Source organism: Arachis stenosperma, chromosome 6 (genome assembly GCF_014773155.1).
Source record: "Arachis stenosperma cultivar V10309 chromosome 6, arast.V10309.gnm1.PFL2, whole genome shotgun sequence".
Lineage (NCBI taxonomy): Eukaryota > Viridiplantae > Streptophyta > Magnoliopsida > Fabales > Fabaceae > Arachis > Arachis stenosperma.
In genome coordinates, this window is record NC_080382.1 from 131,665,165 (window position 1) to 131,687,436 (window position 22,272).

Genomic DNA, 22,272 nt, shown 5'->3' on the forward strand with positions numbered 1-22,272 from the left:
TAATAAATATAATAGATAATTGATAAAATAATAATTTATACAATAAAAAATAGTTTTTATAATTAAATAAAATATATGGAGTTAATTTGTAATTAAAATTAGTTCAAGGACTATGTAACAATTGTTAAAAAATTCTAAAAACATGTTTTCTAATGGGACCATTAAGTGGTCCAAAGGTTTTAGAACCACCAAATCCTGAACCTACTTTCCACAATATTTTGTAAATTAAGTAATAATAAAAATAAAAAAGTTAAGAGCGGAGAGAAATAAAAATATTGATAAAAAAGTTCGATCACTTCTCTTATATCTTAGTCTAGTCTTTTTTTATCAGTATTTTTAGAGATTTTTCATTATAATACCAAATTTTAAATGTGTTTACTAAATCGCAACAACAAAGAGCACTTTGTATACGTCTCACAGAATTTATCACCGCTCGTATACTATGTTATTCAACTTAGAAACACTAGCTCTAGCTCTAAGAATTTGAAGCAATTCCAACTTTAAATATGTTTTACTTGAGTACTTAACATACCTTTTCGGTGTCTTTTCTGATTACAGTGTATAGCAAGTCTCATACTATGGAGAATTACCCTCCAAATCACTCAAACAAAAAAAATTCTTCTTTTACAATGAGTAGAAAACAAAAATTTGAAAATTCTTTAGGAAGAATATGTGTTTAAAAATAAGTTTAATGAACTAAAATTTGAATAGGAAAAATAACAATTTGTATTTATGAACTTTATGAATATTGACAAAAACATTCGTCAAAGAAAGAAACTAATGTTGTATTTATGAAAGATGAGTTCCGTACAACAAAAGTATTAAAATTTTAATTTTTTATTAACTTTTTAATAGAATACATAAATTACCCCTACTTTTTATCTTCAACATCAACATCAACTCCACACCATCTCTATTTTCTCTCCAAATTCCAACGTCTCCATAGACTCCAAAAAAACAATACAAAACTTAAATGTAAGGCACAATTAATTTGAATCTATTGTACGAGTATTGAAATAAAAATGAGAATTACCTTCTCATGGGAGGACAGGGACTGGAGACAAGGACAAAATCAATGATTAGGGCATTGACTCAAAATTTGTGTTTGTCAAGAGTTCCTGCTAGTGTGGTCCGTTGGAGATAACAAACATTGTTCAACGGAGCTATTGTTAGAATTTGGTTGAATTAGTCCCACATTATTTAGGATAGCAAATGGAGTGAGTGGCCTAGGCTATAAATATGAGGTTAAGTTCTTCATATTTTTTGTACCAGTCGAAAACACTTAAAGCTTGTATCTGACTTTTCTTTTTCTCTATACCTTTTAATTAGAGAGTGTTGTGAGGTGTAGTTAAATATTTGCTTTGAGAGTGTGAGTGTAATGGGTGCCGGTGTTAAAGAGAAAGAAGTCTATGTGTTGTAACAATTTTCACATAGTGATATTCTCTGGTTGTCATTTGGCAACGACCGTGGTTTTTTCTCTAGTAATTGGAGTTTCCACGTTAAATTCTTGTGTTGTGATTGTGTCTATTTTATTTCTCTATGAAAGGTATTTTCTCAAGGGGGAATGATGTATTATTCCCAACAAGTGGTATCAGAGCTTCGGTTTGGTGGGATTTATTCTTAGTATGCTCTGTGGTTGTAGCCTAGTCTAACCTTCCACATCAGAAAAGAATTTTGTCCTGTGGCTTGAGGTTGATCTTTGGTTGCTGTTGTTGTTGCTGGAAGGCAGTGTGACACTGTGAGAGTGCAGTTTGGAAAGGTTCTGGCTAAGGAAAGACTTGGTATTTAAGTGTGTCTATTGTGACCCACCTCTCTTTCCTGGGGACCCTTCTTAGTGCACGGTCTACAGTTGAGTTATACTATTCCAGTATACGGTTGCAACAATGTCAGGATATTCAAGTGCTGTGAAGCTTGAAATAGAGAAATTTGATGGAAGAATCAATTTTGGCTTGTGGCAAATACAAGTCAAGGATGTGTTGATACAATCAGGTTTGCACAAGGCGTTGAAGGAGAAGATCTCTGGTTGCTCTCTCTATGAGAGAAGATGATGTTCTCTAAAAGACAAGAAGTATCCTCATGGTATTATCACACTGCCATGGATAAGGATAAATTGTGGCAATCGGGTCCACAATTGCACACGGGCATTGGTTGGCGTTGAGATGCAAGGTGTGTGGCGGAGTTATGTCGATGGCTGAAGAACTTCTAGGAAAAGCCAATTTGGAAGTTGCACCATGAATTTTCAGCAAGGTTTCGATCTGTACCAAGGCGAAATGCTTGGAGTGGTCTAATTCCAAGTGAGTATACTTTCATGGTGGAGTATGATAGTTCTCTGAACTATGATTGTCGGTATAGACAATGGCAGCAAAGAATTGTCGGTGTTGACTATGGAAGCTGAAGATGTGTGACTATTTCAATCAAGGTGGAGATTGTTAGAATTTGGTTGAATTAGTCCCACATTATTTAGGATAGCAAATGGAGTAGGTGGCCTAGGCTATAAATATGAGGTTAAGTTCTCCATATTTTTTGCACCAGTCGGAAACACTTAAAGCTTGTATCTGACTTTTCTTTTTCTCTATACCTTTTAATTAGAGAGTGTTGTGAGGTGTAGTTAAATATTTGCTTTGAGAGTGTGAGTGTACTGGGGTGCCGGTGTTAAAGAGAAAGAAGTCTATGTGTTGTAACAATTTTCACATAGTGATATTCTCTGGTTGTCATTTGGCAACGGCCGTGGTTTTTTCTCTAGTAATTGGAGTTTCCACGTTAAATTCTTGTGTTGTGATTGCGTCTATTTTATTTCTCTGTGAAAGGTATTTTCTCAAGAAAAAATAATGTATTATTCCCAACAGCTATATCAATTTCTGCCATAAAAGGAGAGCTCTTCCGGCAAGGACAAGGGTTGAGAAGCAACATTTTTGCTGAGGAAGTGAAAGATGAGGTTTGGAATTGTATATAGGCGCGGCCGTTGATGCTTACAGAACGAGCCATGGGAACAACAATGTCAGAGTCATCATTGTCCATATCATCATCTTGCAAGTCCTCTCTTTTGAGCTAAACTTTAACACCAAGCCTTTCAGAGAGCTTAAGAGTGAGATGAAGAGGTAAGACCCGAGGACATGATGGAGACACTGACAACAACAGGTCTTCAACGACGTTGGGAGCAGAGAAAGAGAGAATTGCAATGATTTCATTGGCGGCGGCGGAGCGTGAGTTGGTGAAGACGGCAGGCCCAGGGACAGATTCATGTCCATGGATGTGGGGGCATAGAAATTTAAAACTTTTCTAACTAATACATAGTAACAAAATTTATTTGTCCCCATTATATAATTAAATTTGATTCTACTATATATGATTGAACTTCACTCGTCAACTTCAATTATGTAGAAACAAATGATAATTCAAGATTCAAATAAATTTGTTACAATAACCTTAAAAAAAAGAAGGAGTGAAATAATTACAGATTTGTTATTTTATAATTGTAACTAATAAATAAATTTAAAATTAAAAAAATCTATTTATATACTTAGTAAATATCACCATTGGTATATATATATATATATATATATATATATATATATATATATATATATATATATATATATATATATATATATATATATATATATGATTATTTGTTCAAAATAGAGATAACTACCAATTTAATATCCAAAAAATTTAGGCGTAGATAAAATAATTCTTAAATGATTTAAAAATTTAGTTATTCACAATTAAAAAATTTAAAAAAAATCACTTGACATAAAATTATAAATTTTTGAGAATGAAAAGACCTTATTTTTTTAATATTACTTGCAAAAAATTACATCAAAATATGACATCGATCTAAAATATTTTTTTAGAAATTAAATATTTAATGTATTTTTAGTTGTTCGAAACTTATTTGTTGTTAACACCTTTAAGAATTATTTTTTGTTAGCGATGTAAATTTCGATACTATTTGGATTGTTTAGTCAGTTTAAAATAATATGTTTTAAAACATTATTCTCTCTTTTATAAATTACCACTAGATTAACATCTTAATTTTAAAATAATAAAAATATTTGGTAGTTAATAGAATTCAGCCCAATATTTTATTAGATTTGATTACAAATATATAAAATTATTCTGTTAAATTAATTTCAAATTAAATAAATGATGTTATTAAACTAATTTTAATATTAAATAAAAAATTACTAATAAAAATATTAATCTTATATCGACTATTAAATAAAAAATATTAAATAAATAATAATAATAATAATAATAATAGAATAAAAAATCAAAATAATACTATTTATTCATTGATTTTTTTTAAGTTAACTTTAATTTTTTCTGGGACAACATCTGTTGAATTTTTTTTAAATATGAATATTATAAAAAATTGATTTTATAATCGTATGAGAGATAAATTTTTACATAATTATTTAATGACATATAAAAAAAGAGACATTTAATTGTATTTACAATAAAAAAATTATTTAATTTTTTTAAAATATAAAAATTAAAAAAATAAAATTTTAATCTATATATTATTATTTAAATTATTATTTTAATATTTTAATTTGTTAGTTAGATCATTTAAAGACTAATTATATTTATAATAACAAAGTATAATTATAAAAATTATTATCATATTAAGTATATTTTGTCCCTACTCACAAAATTTTTTGGATTCGTCCGGCGACGATGACGTAGCGGGGGTGGTGATAAAGGGGTTATTTCTAGAGGGCGGAAGAATTGGAAAAAAAAATGGTAAAGATAAGGGAGATAATTTAAAAATTCTATTAAAAAGTCAATAAAAAAATTAAAATTTAAATATTTTTATCATATAGAATCAATTTTTCATAGGTATATTATTAATTTTTTTTAACGAATACTTTTGTCAACATTTATAAAATTTATAAATAGAAATAGTTGTTTTTTCTTTTGAATGTCTCTCGAATTCAGACAAAATTTATTTTGAAATGTATAGAAATTAATATGAAACCTTAAGAATATAATTTAGAAGAAGGACTAAATATAATATAAGGCTTCAACACATGAATTTATAGCTATGTCACACCTAAGAGACGTTGCAAGATTAACGAAAATGAGCTATTTTATAAAAACTATCCGTTAACAACTTTTTTAATCATAGAAATTAAAGAATAGATCTTTCATAAGCAACTGATTCTGTGTTTTTTTTTATAAATAAATAATTTAAATATTTTATTTACGAGAACATAAGTAATTTATAACATATTACTATTTTTTTTATTTTTTTTACATATTTTATTATACTGTAAACAAATTAAAATTATTTATATATCGTTTATTTGTAAATTTATCTAATTTGTTTTAAATAGTAATGAATTATGTCGTTTTTTACTTTATAAATCGATCGAAATCATATCATAAATATTATTTTAATCATAATTTTTTTGTAACAATATATATATATATATATATATATATATATATTCTTTACATTGTAAACGAGATATAAGTAATTTTAATTCGTTTATCGTGAAAACAAAATATGTAAAGAAAATAAAAAATAATAAATATACTACAAATTATCTATATTCGTAGATAAAATATTTAAATTATTTATTTATAAAAAATCCACTTTTAAAGAATTACGATTTTCGTGCATCACCGGAACAAAAACACGAGTTTCCAATATTTCTTCCACTAGAAAATACCTTCACCAAAAAGAAAAAGAAAATGTAATTATTTACCAAATGAGATTATAAAGATAGAAGTCACATAAATAGAGTTAAATTATTGAATAATTAAGTTGCTCAATTGATTTTTGGGAATGGTGTCAACACCAAATGGCACTATGGAGTCCTTTTACAAGAGTGTGTTATAGGAAGTGGAGGATCTGACAATGAACCATTTAAAATGCGATTAGCAATCCATCGATTTGCTGCCTCAGTGTAGTGCACACCATCCCAGCTAATGTACTTTGACGGATCTTTACAAGAACCAGCATAAATTTCTTTACCTTTAATCATTGCTTTGTTCCCACAATTTACATGGTACCCATCCTCATGATAACCACAACAAATTTCTGAAGGATCAACAAATCCTGCAATTACATACAATTAACTATATATTAGGTTGTGATTTATTTATTTTCTTTTAAAAAAGGAGACCAAACCAATATAAATAATTAATGGAGATTATACTAACATATGTTGGAGAAATGTTAGATACTTAATATTTTTTATATTTACTCTATGTTTATGATAACATTAATTTTTTTTTTTTGAGAAAAATGACACCTCCTCTATTTTTAAAATATACATTTTTCTCTTCTGCAATAATTAAATAAAATACAGTTTAATCCATTTGGCTAAAATACTCTTCAATAATCATTATTATAATTATATATTAGTAATAATAATATAGTATATATTATTATTAATGTAATAAATTTAATTTATTTTTAGTATTTTAATTTGTTACAAAAATATTTAATTTAAATCTATTTATATATTTCATGATTAATGACAAAATATTAAAAATAAATAAAATTTATTACTTTAACAATAAATATATTATTATTACTATTACATAATATAAATATTTTAACTTTTTACAAAAATCTTTGATCTAAAATTTTTATATAGTTCATGATTAATGATAACATATTGAAAATAAATAAAATATAATTTTAATATTATTTTTTTACTCTACAGTAATATTAATAATAATATAAAATATATATTACTAATAATGTAATAAATTTTATTTATTTTTAATATTTTTATTAATCATAAAATATATAAAAAATTTTGAATTAAATAATTTTGTAACAAGTTAAAATATTAATGATAAATAAAATTTATACAATAATAATAAGTATTTATTTATATTATTGTTTCTTTTTTTGAATCAATAAAATAATTACCACTAATATATATATATATATATATATATATATATATATATATTATTGGAAAGTATTTTAATTAAATAGATTAAAATATATGTTATTTAATTTTTGTAAAAAATGGAATGTATATCTTAGAAATAAAGTGGAGAAGAATATTATTTAAATATCTCACACGAGAAACGAATGTCTTTTTACTAAAATTATAATAAAAATTTATGTATAGTTATTTTATATATAAAATTAATAATTAAAAATTATTAAATAATTTAATATATTTAACTAAATTAATATTTAAAAATTTTCATCTATTAATTTTAAGCAAAAACAAGATCACGTGAGTTGTTCCCTAAAAAATTTTACCCTTGTCGCGCGTTTCTCTGTTTTTATATTGAAGTCTTCAATCAAAAGTCAAAACATAGTAACATGTCAAGAATCACCATTTTAATTTATTATATTTTGGGAATAATGCCGTTCTACATTATGTCCATTATATTGTCTGCCAATTCATTTTGTCATTATATCGGTGCTCTACATTTATCTGTGGCAATGTCTGGTATTATGTGTAACCTGTCTTCGTTAATCATATATTAGTCTTTTGAAAAAAAAACAAGAACCATTTAGTATAAGAAATGCATTCAACTATATGTATGTAAAGAAACAACACGATGAAGTAAATTTCTAATTTATTGTAAGCAATAAACTAAATTTTGTATTTGGCAAGAGGGTTATGCATTTGATTTTTAAATTTTTTTGGAAATGTTTAAATAAATATTAAAAACTGTATACAAAAAATTAAAACAAAAATTCAATCATTAAACTATTTTATTTTTTTTTTAAAATTTTTGGTTATTCATAAATAAAAGATTACAAAAATAATTTACTTAGCATCATGCCAAATTTTAAAGATGTAAAATTTTTAATTTTTTAATCGTATTTACAGAAAATCACATCAAAATTTAATTTAAGGTTCTTTTTGAGAATTTATATATAATATTCTGTTATTTTAATTATATTTTAAAATCTTTCTAACATATTTTTCGTTAGTAATTTTTTAAATTATTTTTGTTAATAATATAATTTTTAGGTGTCATTTTAATCGTTTATCCTAAATTATTGATATACATTATGACATGTACAGAAAAACAAACGGGGTCTGAGTTATAAAATGAACATCCCCTATACTATTTAGAATATCTAGCGCTTTAATACCATGTCATGATACCACTCATCCCAAAAGCTTCAACTGATGAAAAAATGTAACACTAATAATTATATCTCTAATACTCCATAAACCTCCATTGTATACATTGTATAAATATTTCATTGGCTCCTCATACTTTCCCTTTTGGAAAATAAGTTCAGAAAAAAAAAACTTTGAAGTTCAACATTTTAAGTATCATTTTTTTTCCATTTAGAATTGGTTTTTAAATTTTTGTATTCATACCAGCACGTATCCATAGAGAACAGAGAATTAACTCATTTTTATGGAATATCAATATATCATTACCATCCCTAATAAGAAATACAATTCAGATAGATGAAAAATTAAAAGAAAGAGTTACCTTCTCTTTTGGAGTTGCTGATGAGCTCATACTTAGCAGAGAACATGTCCACGTATGTGAAAGAGGCATCTGGATACTGTGCCCTCAATTTGAGGACTCCATTCTTGAGCTTACTATTGAAATCTTTAGCTATGTCGTTTGCATATATGACACACCCGTTTTCATCAAGTGAACCAGAAACGGCAACGTCGTTTTCTTTTTGGTTTTCTACTGTATTTTCTTTTATATGCCAAAAACTATTAAAAGTTTGAACTGCAGTATTATTATTTGCATTGTGCTTAGGCATGCTCAATGGCAAGCAACCAATTGGACCCGTGTTATGTATCCAAAATGCCCTTGCTCCTTGTTCATATAATATCTAACATAGGTACACTTAAATTAGTGTTTGCCAAACACACATAAGAGAAGGAAAAAGTCGGTGCTATTGTCTCATTTAATTATCATAAATAAATAACATACTTTCTAAATATTATAAGGTGAGTTCTATAATGTTTTTGTTATGGTGTTTAAATTGTCTAACTTATCTTTTAAAATAAAAAATAAAATATTTAAAATAAAAAATAAATCATATAAAATTTATTAAATATTATTTATTTATCCTTTTTAATAATTTAAATACAATATGGTACTATTCACCATATTATAAAATGTATAGGTATGGTATGCCATGTTAAGATTCAGAAAATAGAAATATTATAATATTTTATTTTATTTTAATATATTACCGACAAAAAATTCTTTTATGAAAATTCCCAATCCCAAAAAGACTTTTCTAAGCTGTCCCGTTGAATTTATCTATTAGCATTAAACTTTTGTTAATTTTTTCTTAGTGACAGATTTTACCTTAATTTGCTTTAAAAAATTTTCAAGCATGTCAGAGATGAGTGCTTGGGAATCTTGGTGGCCCATGCCAAGAGCGATATCATTTTGCCCAATATCAAATGTGTAGATGGCTTTGGCGAACTCCTCTGGCCTCGGAAAGTTAACCGTGTAAGGATTTTCCTTCCCTGCAAATCACACCTACATTATAATAAGTTTAACAATGATGCATATGATGGTAAATTAGAAAACCTTGGTTGAAGAACTTGGCAGTGCGAGCCTTAAACTGGACAAACTGGGCAGTTTGGATTTCGAGTGTGAAAGGAGAACCGCCATCAAAGTAGGTCCTGTTTTGTCGCCTAATGGTTGATGATCCTGCAGCAAAGTTTGCGCCATGCCTATAACTTGTTCCAATTGAATCTATGTATGCACTCAAGTACGGGAAACCAAGCTTCTCGGCTGCATATATATACAAGTAATCCATAGTTAGCATCTTTAATATAGTTTTTTCGACGGACTTGATTGGTGAGATGATTAGCTCACTGAACTGTATAAACAAAATGTTGGATTTTCAAAAGTTATTTTGTGTATGCATTAACACATTGATCAACAGTAATAATATTTTTTAATTTTTTTTTACCTTTAAGGATATTTTACATTCTTATTTTCTTTGAAACACTTTCTACTTCCAAACTTCATGTAAGACCTAAAAGAAGTGATGATGAAGAGAACAGCAATAATCTAAGATCTATGAAAAAGGGGGTACTGGTGGCAATACTCTTGAAAATCAGGCTTTTGGAGGAGTCGTAATTATACATATCCAAACAAATTCAATAACCAGTGTTTTAATAAGCTCAAAAGAAGCATAGAACAGAAGCCTCAGCAAGAATATTACCAATGAAATCTATAATAAGGCGTCCATCAGAAGCTCTGCCAGCAGCATCATGGAAGAAAGTCTGACCATAAGGCAAAATAGCAGGGTAAAATGCAGACGACATGCAACCAGTGTCTGAATTGGAATCGCCGAAGTTGAATATAGCTGGAAAATCACAACCTGGGGTTGCGGGTTTTGGTTCATCTGCTACTACACTAAGAAACCACGGGAGTATTAGTAACACAACAAATCCAAACTCAGTTCTTAGAGGGCCCATTATTATTGTCCCTATGCTCACACAAATAATACGATGCTTCACGTACTCTTCTATTTATACTCATCTTCGACACAACATTGTCGCTTTTATTCTAATATATTCTTTGAAGAGAAATCGAGAAAATGACGCCTCCCTTATTGGAAGATATCTAAATGGCATTTTTTGTTTTCTATTTTAAAAGAGTAAATAATTATTTTTTATTATGAAAGATTTGATTCTTGACAAAATTAACTATAAAAAAAATTAAATTGGTGTTATACATATGAAAAATTAATATCATTTGATAAAAATATCCTATCATTAAATTTGAAATTGATTCAGTTCAAAATTTTATAAAATTCTCAAAATACTCTTTGTATCACCTTCTCTATTCTAATCCTTTAATCTAAACTGAATCCATTATACAATCTTAATAAGTAGTAATAATTCTATAGTCTCTCACTTTATCTTTTTCGTTCTTCTTCAATCATCACTTTTGGCCACTTAACTTCTCAACTGTCATTTTCGCTGGCTTAGCCTCTGATGAAGGCCAAAATGTGAGTTTGGAATTTCACAAAATATAATTTTTCGTTGTAAGTATAGTTTTAAATTAACAATTAACTCTAATCAAAGTTTAATTCAAAAATGTTACGATCAACACAAAATAACCAAGAATTTTAAATTCTAGGTCGTTCTCCCTAAGAATTGCAATAAAGTACTCAATTACTAGCTATGCTAAAATGGAGGTTCGAGGACAAGAGGCAAGTAATATAAATAGCAAAGAATAAAATAAATAAACAATAACTAAATATCAAAAGGAATCAAACTCAAGACAATTAATTAAAGAAAGAAAAATTCAAGTGCTAAAAATCCCTTTGGCAAGGATTGAGAGTTAGGTTACCTATCCTAACCATTGACTACAAACATAGATGATTATGAAGAGTTAATTCTACTTAGTCAACCCTAACATCGATGATAAGTCAAATAGGCATAATTGATCTCAATCTACAAGTCCTAGCCAACTCACTAATGAACTTAGTGAAAGACTAGCATTAGTGGAAACCAAATCAACTAACTATCCTAATATATCAATCAAGAATAGACATAAATGACTCAAGGTCACCAAAGTCTTCAATTCTAAGCCAAGAGTGTCAAAAACTACACTATAACTAAACCAAGCATTTTATCAAACATTTGGTGGACATAAAAAGAAAAGTATATTAAATTGCAATAATAATAAAATCTAAAACTACCAAATACAAAGAAACATTAAATTACATTAATAGAAATTCAATTCCATTAAACAAAGAAACATTAAATTACATTAATAGAAATTCAATTCCAACAATAGTACATGAACATAAAAGTGACAAAATAAAGGAAATAACAAGCAAAACTAAGAGGACAAGGATGTAATAACAAGAAATTGCAAAAAAAAAAATTAAATTAAAACAAGTATCAAAATATAAATCTAAGAGAAATTTAACTAATCTACCCTAAATTCTAAAGAGAAGAGAGAGTTTCTCTCTCTAGAATATAACCTAAAACATGTTACTAAACTAAACCTAATTGCTCTCCCCTTGTTTCTTCTTGAATTTGGCCTTAAATAGCTTCAAAAATGAGTTAGAGTGGGCTTTGGAATTCATTTCTTCATGAATTCTCTACTTTTACATGCTTTTTCTTCACTTCTTCAATTCAATATTTGCCTTCTAAACTTGAAATCACTCAACAAACACATCAAGGCATTAAATGGAATTAAAGTGAATAAAATTTAGCAATTTTAGAACCTAAAAAGTATATTTTTACTTTTAAGCATAACCTAGGAAGTTCACAAAACCATGCTATTTTAGTGAGTAAATGTGAAAAAAGTTAATAAAATTCACCCAATTAAAGCAAATAAATACCATAAAATGTGAATTTATCAGCCTCACTCACACAATTCCAATGGCAACCTCACGAACTTGAATCATCTTCCTTATCATCTCCCGCGTGTGTGAGCCACGTATGGTTGAGATCCAAGTTTCAGCGAACGTATCGTCGGACTGAGTTCCAATTCAAACAAAAGGTTGAATGTCACCAGAAAATTTTTTCAAAAACTGATCAACGACACAACCTTCTAAATGGTACCACTGTAGAGCAAGTGGGCTATTGGAAAGATCACGAGTTGGCACATCGGAGAGATCAAAGCAAATGCCGCTGAAAAAATCTCTTCGACGGTGAGTCTCAAACTGACATCTCCAATGTGACGGTGTTAGCATTAGTTTGTTATAAGCTCAAGGCAAAGACCTTATGAACGTTAACAACTGGCGGCAGAGACCACCACCACGGCGAGTGAGGTTATGTGTAAGAATATGATTTTTGATAAACAGATTTTTTTGGCTATTTTAAAATTTATTTCACAAAATTTCAAACCACGGCCTAATAAAAAATAGTGAGGCCGGTCCAATAGTAAAAAATAAAAAAATTAAATAGAAAAAGACTATTAATAAGGTCAAAATTGACTTAATGAGGGTAATTAATCTTCCTAAGTCAAGTTTGACTAGTAAATAATAAAGTTTAGTTTACCATCTGTTTATTTTTCTCACTAGAGACTTTTTGAACTGAAAATTCACTTTTAATGACAGTTTTACGTGCACCGAGAAAAACTCTTGTATTCGAAAACTTCGAAATCAATGATAAAAATAATTTCTACCTTAATAATTGTGTCTCAAGATTAATATTAGTCATCCATTCATGATTTATTTCTTTAAGAATAAATCTTAACCATTAATTACTTTACCACACGGCAAAATTTACTTCGAACCGAATTTTTGACTAGTATTTCGCAAACGACTCCTAAAGATCCGAAATCTTCTTACTTGTCACCCAAGTAACTTGTCTCTCCTTCTCAACCTTTGGGCTGAGATTATCTTAGTCTTTCACCCCTCTCTGCTGTGTTTTTAACATCGAGTAACTAACTGCGGTTAACTGTGGATAAGCTCGACACGCAAGCGCTGACTAAGTTTCCTCGTATTCATGCCCATTCTTCATTAAAGTCCAGGCCTTGACCACGAAAATTTTAGCCTCTTTTACCATCATAACATTTAGCAAGATTTTGATTTTTTTATTTAAGGAAGCATCGGCCACAAAATTCACAAAATACTTTACACATTTTTACACTCTTTTGACTGAATTCTTGAGAGAGAAAGAGAGAAAATTCTTGCACTTGTTCTCTGCATCTCAACCCTTATTTCAACTCTTTTTCCATTGTTCTTCATGTGTTCTTCAAGTACTCAATCCATACAAACACAAACTCTTGCCCTGTTTTCACTAATTCTTGTGTTTATATCAAAATTTTGGCAAGATAAACTCTTGTTTCTTCTCCTTTTTTTTTCTGTTTTTTTTTTGTTAAACAGTAGTTATGATGAGTTCTTACTCTCCACCATGTATAGAAAACTATTCTTGAATCATCCATGGAGCACACCTAAAAGTAGTTGAATTTCGATATTTTTGTGACACTTTTCAACCAAAAAGAAACTGCACCACCACCAGTCGTGCCTCTGCCTTTATGTGCATATTTTCTAGTGTGTGAAAGGTTTAAGAACGGAATTAAATAAGAGGTAAGTGTTAGAAATAGTTAGAATATAAATTTGTGCTTGATTTGATGTTCATATAAGCCATTTTATGGTGATTTTGTGCTTAATTTTGTAATCTGTTAATTTAGTCGTGCTTCTCTATTTTTGTCTTATTATTTGAGTGATATATGAAACTTATTTGTCTCTAGAAATTGTATGACACCACTGAAATTATTTGGAGCACTTGGGGTTTACGATGCAAGTTTTAAAAGTCACTAAAAGTGGATAAAAATAAAAAACTGTATCCCTGAAAATTCAGTCACTAAATGATCATGAAAGTCATGTTTATAAGGGTTAAAAAGAGGATAGAAAACTAATATTAGGGCTTGTTTGTGTGAGCTTTTAAGAAAAAATCTTTTTTCGAGTTATCTTTTTTTAAAAGATCTTATGGAAAAGTAAAAGTAATTTTATGTTTGGGTATCTCATGCAAAAAATTTTTTTAACTATCAATTATGTTTGGGTATAACAATATAAAAATACTTTTTTGTTTATTTATTATATAAAAAATATATTTAAAAAAAAAGATCTTTTAAAACAGATGTAAATTACAGCTTTTTATTTTTTTTATTTTTCTAGTGCTTTTATTTTTATTACTAAAAATTTGTCAAACACTTTAAAAAATAAAAAAAAGATATTTTTCATTAAAAAAGATCTTTTTTATCAAAATAATGGCGTCCAAACAAGCACTTAATCTTATGAAACAAAGGTGTAAAAGTAAAAAGAGTATTATGGTCATTTTTAGATAAAAAGAAGGTTAAAAATGTAATTTAATTAAAAGATGAATAAAATTTTAAATTTAGTGTCATCAAGGATAAATTAATAATTCTATAAATTAATTACGTCAAAATTATAATTATAGGTATGGATTATTGTTTAGATCCAAATTTGAATTGGACTAATTTCGATTTGCTTGCATGAGGTTGAGTTGACTTGCTAATTGTTGAATGTCGAAGGAAGAGTATAGAAGAATGAAGGAGAGAAGAATGATGGGGAATAATGATCTGATTTGGAGAATTGTAGTCAAGAACACTATAGAAATCGATCAAGAAAATTGTAAGAAAATGAAAGAAAGATCCAAATCCAGATTCTTTTGAAGATCTTCGACTGTTCTCTTTTTCACATTCATCGCACCATGTAAAAAGATGTGAGTTCAAAAAGAATGCGGTGGGAGAAAACTTCACAAATTTGAGAATGTAACCAGAGCATTCAAAACAATGTGTTCTTAGTCTCTAAAAACTTCATTTTCTCAACAAGTTCTTACAAGAAAGTCACATACTATATATAACTAACAAATAGCCAGCTAACTCCTATAATCATAATTAGTTTTAACTTCCCAACTAACACAATTACAGCTACAATTAAGTAACTATATTTTATTATTAGACTTTAGTCCATGTAAGAGACAAATCGTCACTCGATTTAGCATTTTGGAAGTTGTATGGGATCCTTTTCATAGAAAAATGCTTCTGCAAATCCATATAAGAACTAAGGATTAAACAAATATTCTCCTTAGTCGAACAACCTCGATTAAATAGACTAGTGGAAGCAGCAAATAAAGTTGTGCTCAAAGAGCTTAAGAGACTCAAAGATGCTAAGGAGCTCCGGGCATACGAACTAGTTAAGTACTGTCTTCTCGTCATATCGTACCACACTCCAATCCACTATTAAAAAAGCACCTTTTTGGCTAACCTATGGAAATGAGATGATGATTTCAATGGAGATTGACAAGGCCATCCCCAAGGTGCTAATAGAAGGATTTATCAAAAGTCCTCAAGCAAAGTGGCTCTCAAGCAACAGATTACCCGAAGCTATAACCATAGTTTCTCACTGAGGAGTTCCGAGAAAATGATCTCGCACTACAACATGGTAACATTCTAGCCCCCACCCCTGACAAAAGAAAGCTAGCCTCAAATCGGAAAAGATCCTATAGAGTAACTCGGGTTCTGAGACACGAGGTTATGAAACACTGCCAACTTAAGACACTTTATCCCTAGAGTACAGTAATGACATGGGGACGGATTCGGTGTGCCAAGAATCTTTGGCACACCAGTGCACATGATGTTTATGTTTGGCTGATCGGTGCGCCATTTGAGGGTGGTCGTCGGATCTCTCTGTTTTTTCAATCCAATGGTAGAGATTATTGTTTCTCTCTCCTCTTATGATTGGTTAGTGGTGTAGGTGTGTCAGAGGGGTTAGTGTGCAAATTTCACTTTGTAGCTGGTTATTTTTGTTACAATTAAAAATTAGTTGGGTTTATGTGGAATTATTTTATCATGTTTTAAGAGCTAAATTAATGACTGTTAGTGATTCTGTTTAACGCCAAATCGGACATGATAGAGGAGGGCTGAGAGGGAAGGAAAAGCGCCGTGGACGTCGTTTGACGCATACAAGATAAGCTGCGCTGGATACGTATCCGTCACTGACCCATCAATGGAGTAACGGAGTTGCAGGAAGCTTTCTCCCGCGGAGTCACACTGGAAAGCTGCCTGCTCTCCGAAATGCCGCCTCTGTCGCGACTCGTTGGTTCGGAGGATGAAGATCTGCATAGCGTCCTTGGCGGAGCTGGATACGGTGACCGTCCGATAACAAGGAGTGATGTTTTGGCTAGATGCATGGCTTTGCCGGAGACGCCCAACAAGGAAGGATCGAAGCGGCGCGGGGATGGTGGGCGACAGCATGACGAAGGAGAAACCCATCGTGTTACGGGTCGGGCAGGTTAGGTTAGAACACAGTTGGTTGAACTTGGGTCAGTCATGATGGGCCTATGGATTTTTTTCCCTGAGATGCACCCTTTTTCTGAAACCAATGCTGGGCTGAAGTGTTGGGCTAAGAGGGTGCATCATACTTTAGTGCTGAGGGCGATGGTGAAACTTGCAGAAGGGAGGACTCGTCTGCGGAGGATGAGGTAAGACTTTGCCAACAAATTTGTTTAGTCGTCTTTTTCAATTTATGTATTGCTGTTCATCGATTCCGAGTTAATGCCTAACTGAAAGTATCGTCGTAGCTGGCATGGGACGATGCATCGGACGTTGCCTTGGACGATGGTTATGATTCACAGGGCACAATTTGGTAACCATTCATTATTTTTAGTGCGCTCACAGCTTAATCCAGTGGGAACGTGGGTCTTCAAATTAGGCAAAGGTTTGGTGATGCAGCAGGTGTTTTAGCTTCTTAGAAGATCATGCGTGATGTTCTATGTTTGGCCGCTATATGACTTTACTTTGTAACGCCCTATATTTAAACTGGAAATTATTTTAGAGCATCCATGGTGCTGTATGGATTGAAGTTGCAAATTAGTGTAGAGAGCATCCATGCTGCTGTGTGAATTGGAATTGTAAAGTAATTTAAGGAACACTGATATTTTGAAAAGTTCTTAGTTACACCGGTCATAAGATTCTACCATGTACAAAAAGAGTTAAGTCTAGCAGTTGCAACACATGAACAATCAGAACAGAAAAAGTTGTTGCGAAATCAGAAAAGGCAATCCAAAATAACATGCTCAGCTAGTTCATCAACCCAGTTGGATTCATTCAAAATCAAGAAATTGGACCAACAACTCCACTTCTGGGTGGGTACTTGAGATCTCAAAGACGGCCAGCTTGGGCACACTTATGTTACACTTGCGCAAGAAACCCACCCAGCCTTGGCTAATGGCGCCACAATTGCGCCTTCTCTTGCCCCCGTATTTGCTGTAGACGGCCCGGACGGAAATCTTCCCCGATCTGAGAGTGACCATGACACCATCCTTGACGTCGTCTCCAAAGTGCGGCACATTTGGCTGGGCAAACCAAAATGGAGAAGGAGATGAAGTTAAGGACATGTGTAACATGAATGCAATGTGCATGCAGTCAATCAGAATGAAACGACAACTACTGACGATGGCATTATGAACAATTAGCATGCAATTGGGTGCTTATTTCCCTAAACAATGGAATTTAAGTATTTAACAACAACATACATTACGAACAAATTTCTGTAATGAATCTGAAGTCAACAACCGATCCACCAGATAGCCAACGATTAACAATTAAGCAACAGCAGAGGACAGAAGATGTGGAAAACGCAGGAGGGCACACATGCCAACAACGTAAGGACCAGCGAAAGAACAACACTTTATGTAGACCAGGTAGGCCGCCACATTACTTTTAATAGAGGACACAGCAGGGTAAGAAAACAGATAATGCGGTTCCCAAAGTTGAAGAACGTAACACGTGTATATATAGTGGAGAAGGAAAGCCATTACCAGGAAGTGGGTGCCCAAGAGCCTTTTGGTGATGTGCGTGATGAAGAAGGGGTGCTAGGACCGAAACGTCTGCTCCACCTCAGCTGCAGCTGCGCTCCTGGGGACATTGATGCACCCCGTTCGACGGCGGGGCGCTTCAGGAGCGCGTGTACGGTTCCGTCGAACCTTGGGGGGCGTGACATCGACGGCTTCATCACCGGACGTGGCATACGACATCTCGACACCCGGTGACTGAAAGATGCGAACGCTGAAGTCGTCTCTGCCCTTGTGCTTGAACAGCAGAATGTTAGATGGTTGTAGCTTGTATTCACGATAGAACCTTTGCCATCCCCTGCGGAGAGTGATCTCTTTCCACCCCTTGGGTGTGAATGCAATCTTGTAGGTATGGTTTGACCCATCGGCGACCGTGACGTAGAGATGTTTGCTATCTTTGGGCAGGAGCTCAATCGGCAACGGCAGACGCTGCATATAAGGGCACATGAGGAGTCGGCGTCAGAGATAGAACAAAATGCGGAGAGGAGAGTCAGAAATAATGGAAAGAACAGAAGAGCAAGCTTTAACCTACCATCGATCGCGACGGATCTCCTGCCGCTTTGATAACCCTAACGACGTCGCCTTTCGCGAGTTCTCGTACCATTTTCTCGTCCAGGCACCAATAGAGAAGAAGGATATATTCCTCGTTAGGAGAACACCAAGAGAGTGGACAGCGTGTGAGTTGAGGGGATATGAAGGGTGAATCCTATCTAATTAATTAATTTAGTCAGAGTTCCACCCCTTAGCACTGTGCGCCATCCCATCACCCTTCCATGAAGTCTTCCCGGAGAAGCCAAAAAGTTTCGTCCCTGAAGAGGATAGGAGCTTCGAGTGGGGTCGGTTACTAGGGGTTGGGTTTCTGGCGAGTTCGGGTTTTCGTTTTTGGGTGGAGTCTATTTCTCTGGCCCAAATACCAGATAAAAAAAAATTTTAAAAACCGTAAATATACAAAATAATAAGTGTAATTATGAACAACCTACCTGCTTCCAAGGACTACATCAATTCGTGCATCCATCAACGGGCAAAGGCTGACAACACGAACGGATTTTTCGCTGACTCACTGAAGTGGAATGATTGATAAGATTTGGTTAAGGCTATAATTTAAATTTTGAATACATTCGGTGGTGATAGCTTTTGTTAGAAATCCGTTTATTGCCGTTTGTAATTGCACCCACATTAATTTCCAATTAATGACCAGTCTAATCAGGTTTAAGGGTTATTTATTAAAAAGATAAAAAAATTTTAAAAGGCGGGAGGTGTTTCGCCAGATTAACGCGCGTACGTTTACGTTTTTCACAACCCCCAAAAAAAAAAGCGCGTACTTTTCAAAGAAGGGAATCACACTGAGGTACGTACTTGTATAAACCAGTCCCTTCGTAATCTTTGTTGATCCAAGCATCTTAGTTGGAATCATGAGTTGTAAATAGTTGCCGAAATGTTCTGGAATCATGCGTGGTAAACGTTAAATGATAACGGCTCGAGACAATTCCGTAATTTTGTCTAAATCGCTCAAACGACTTGTTTCACTTGGGTGAATTACAGGCATAGGGGCTGAGTTATTGGTAACAACAAACAATTCACGATAAGCAGAGAACGACCCGATGAAAGTAGATATAATAATCGCTACACAGGTTTAATTAGCTTTTCATAAGATCAAAAGGACGACGAAACAAACAAACCAGATAGATCATTCAAGGCTTTGGTCAACGACAAAAAACGAAAACAACATAAAGATGTCACCCATGTGAACTAGTTGAAATACCTCCGTCACTGTCCTCACCCTGCTCCGGTGGAACGCCTGCCTGGCGGGACAAAGATTTCTCTTTGGCTGTCAAAACATCCACGACACTGTTTGCCAGGAGTCGCCAATTTGAGCTTTCCGCCATCATTTCGGTTGCTTTGTCATACAGTCGTTGACCGGCCACGTCATAGTGTCGCAAGGTCCTGCGAAGCAACTTTTCATCCCGTCGCCGTGCCTTCTTCTCTTCCTCCAGTTGATCCTCCATTTGCTTCAATTTGACCATTAAGTCAACGTTCTTGGCATGGAGCTGGAAGAGTTCCTCTGCCGCCTTTTCACTCCTAGCTTCCCATAACCCCTCCCTCCTGAGAAGTTCGGCCTCAAGGAGGTCAAAATCCGCGCACTGTTCATTTGTACGGAAGATGTTGATCAGATTAGACATCGGTTCTTCCGTGAGGTCGACGGGACTAAGTGTGGGGTCGGTGACGGTCTCCTTCGACATTTTCTCAGAAGTACACAGTGGAGAGAGCAGTGGAAGGTGGCAGAAATAAGGAAGAGGATAAGGATAGACGCAGAGGTGAGAGAAGGAGTTACGGCAGAGAAGAATTGGGAAAGAAGCATTGGGAGGTAGGGTTTGTCGTTAAGGGGCACGTATACATATACCGTGTAAATTGGGAAGCTTCGTCAAATAAAGAAGTTATTGATGTACTTGGTTTATTTTTGGGAAAATAAACGATTTATATTTACTTAAAATCGTAATTTACGATGTCTAATAACCTTTTTTAATTTTTCTGACTTACCTAAAATCGTTATTCACGATTTTTTGAATTTCACATTTAAATTATTCATATATAAATTTTTTAGCCCGATTTCTTCTTATCCCATGACACAGTATTACAGCAAAATGTTATAATATTAATGAAAAACACCAGTAACAATCGAATATAAAAAAAGTTTGCCCTTTTTTTGGATATTGGAAAAAAATTGGTGTAATCCTTGAATCGATACAGAACAGCCCAAAAATCGTTAACTCAATGGCGATTCGCCGAAGGGCGTGTTTTGCGTATTTATGGGAAATTATTTCAATTTAAATATAGTCAAATTATTACTAACAATACAGGAGATGAGAAGATGTTGATAGTTAACCGCATCTGGATTAAAAGGAATTATAATGACTACAAGCACAGAATATTAATCTACCGAAAACAAGGGCGACCTAAGAAACAAACTAAATAGAAAGTTCAGGGCTACAGGGTTCGACAGAAACCAACACAACATAGATATGTCACACATGTGCACCAGGTCAAATTCCTCCGTCCCTGTGTTCACTCTGCTCCGGTTGAACGCGTAATGGAGGGGACAAAGATTTGTCCTCGACCTCCAAAACATCGACGACCCTTTGTGCCAGGTCACGCCACTTTGAGCTTTCGGCCATCATTTCGTTTGCTCTGTCATACATTCGGCGAACGGTCGCATCACACTGTCTCTGCTCCATGCGCAGAAACTTTTCCTCAAGACGCCTTGCCTTCTCGTCTTGAGCCAGTTTATCCTCCATGTTGTTCAACTTGACCATTAACTTCAAGTTCTCGGACCTGACACGGAAGAGTTGCTGTGATATTGTCTCGACGCTAGCCTCCCAAATTTCCTCCATCCTGAGAAGTTCGGCTTGAACGAAGTCACATACGATGGACTTTTCATCTGTACGGACGACGTCGATCATTCTGGACATGGGCCGTTCCTTGAGTTTGACGGGACTGGCGCCGTTGTCGTTGACGGTCCCCTTCGACATTCTCTCGGTAGTGCACAACGGAGAGAGCAGTGGAGGGTCGCAGAATTAAGGATGTGGAGAAGGATAGACGGAGAGGTGAGAGAAGGAGAAACGGTCAGTGAAGAACTGGGAAAGAAGCACTGAGAGGGATAGGGTTTGTCATTACGGTGCACGTATACCTATAGAGCGTAGGCCTTATAGTGTAAAGTGAGAAGCTGCTTCGAATACTTTTTTTTTAATTAGAAAATGTGTTATTAATTAATGTAAGTCGTTTGTTTTTTGAAAAAATAAGATATTTATATTTAACGAAAAAACAAGGGATAACAAATTTAATGTAGTTTTAAATTTAAATTTAAAGTTATTTTTTAGCGTTCAGGTTCTAAACCGACGTTTAAGATGTCTTCGATTCCCGTGCCAACCCTAAAAACGAAGCATCGGTTACAGACTTACAGCTGGCGTAAATGAAGGCGTGCGTGGCACGGTTCCTG

The 22,272-nt window shown here is 32.8% G+C and overlaps 1 protein-coding gene across 1 annotated transcript; it reads right to left on the reverse strand.

Annotated features, from left to right (window-relative positions):
* Positions 1-5,781: 5,781 nt before the first annotated feature.
* Positions 5,782-10,409, reverse strand: LOC130934642 (GDSL esterase/lipase At5g14450-like). Its single transcript, XM_057864192.1, has 5 exons — positions 10,154-10,409; positions 9,511-9,717; positions 9,283-9,446; positions 8,440-8,797; positions 5,782-6,067 (listed from the first exon to the last, which is right to left on the reverse strand). The coding sequence occupies exons 1-5, from the start codon at positions 10,407-10,409 to the stop codon at positions 5,817-5,819; spliced, it is 1,236 nt and encodes a 411-aa protein (XP_057720175.1). The 3' UTR covers positions 5,782-5,816.
* Between the last annotated feature and the right edge of the window lie 11,863 nt (positions 10,410-22,272).

Coding starts and splice junctions, on each gene's coding strand:
- LOC130934642 (XM_057864192.1), bottom strand. CDS start 10,409: ATGGGCCCTCTAAGAACTGAGTTTGGATTTGTTGTGTTACTAATACTC. Junction 9,447..9,510: donor TGCCAAGTTCTTCAACCAAG/GTTTTCTAATTT, acceptor TGTGATTTGCAG/GGAAGGAAAATCCTTACACG. Junction 8,798..9,282: donor ATTTTTTAAAGCAAATTAAG/GTAAAATCTGTC, acceptor TACCTATGTTAG/ATATTATATGAACAAGGAGC.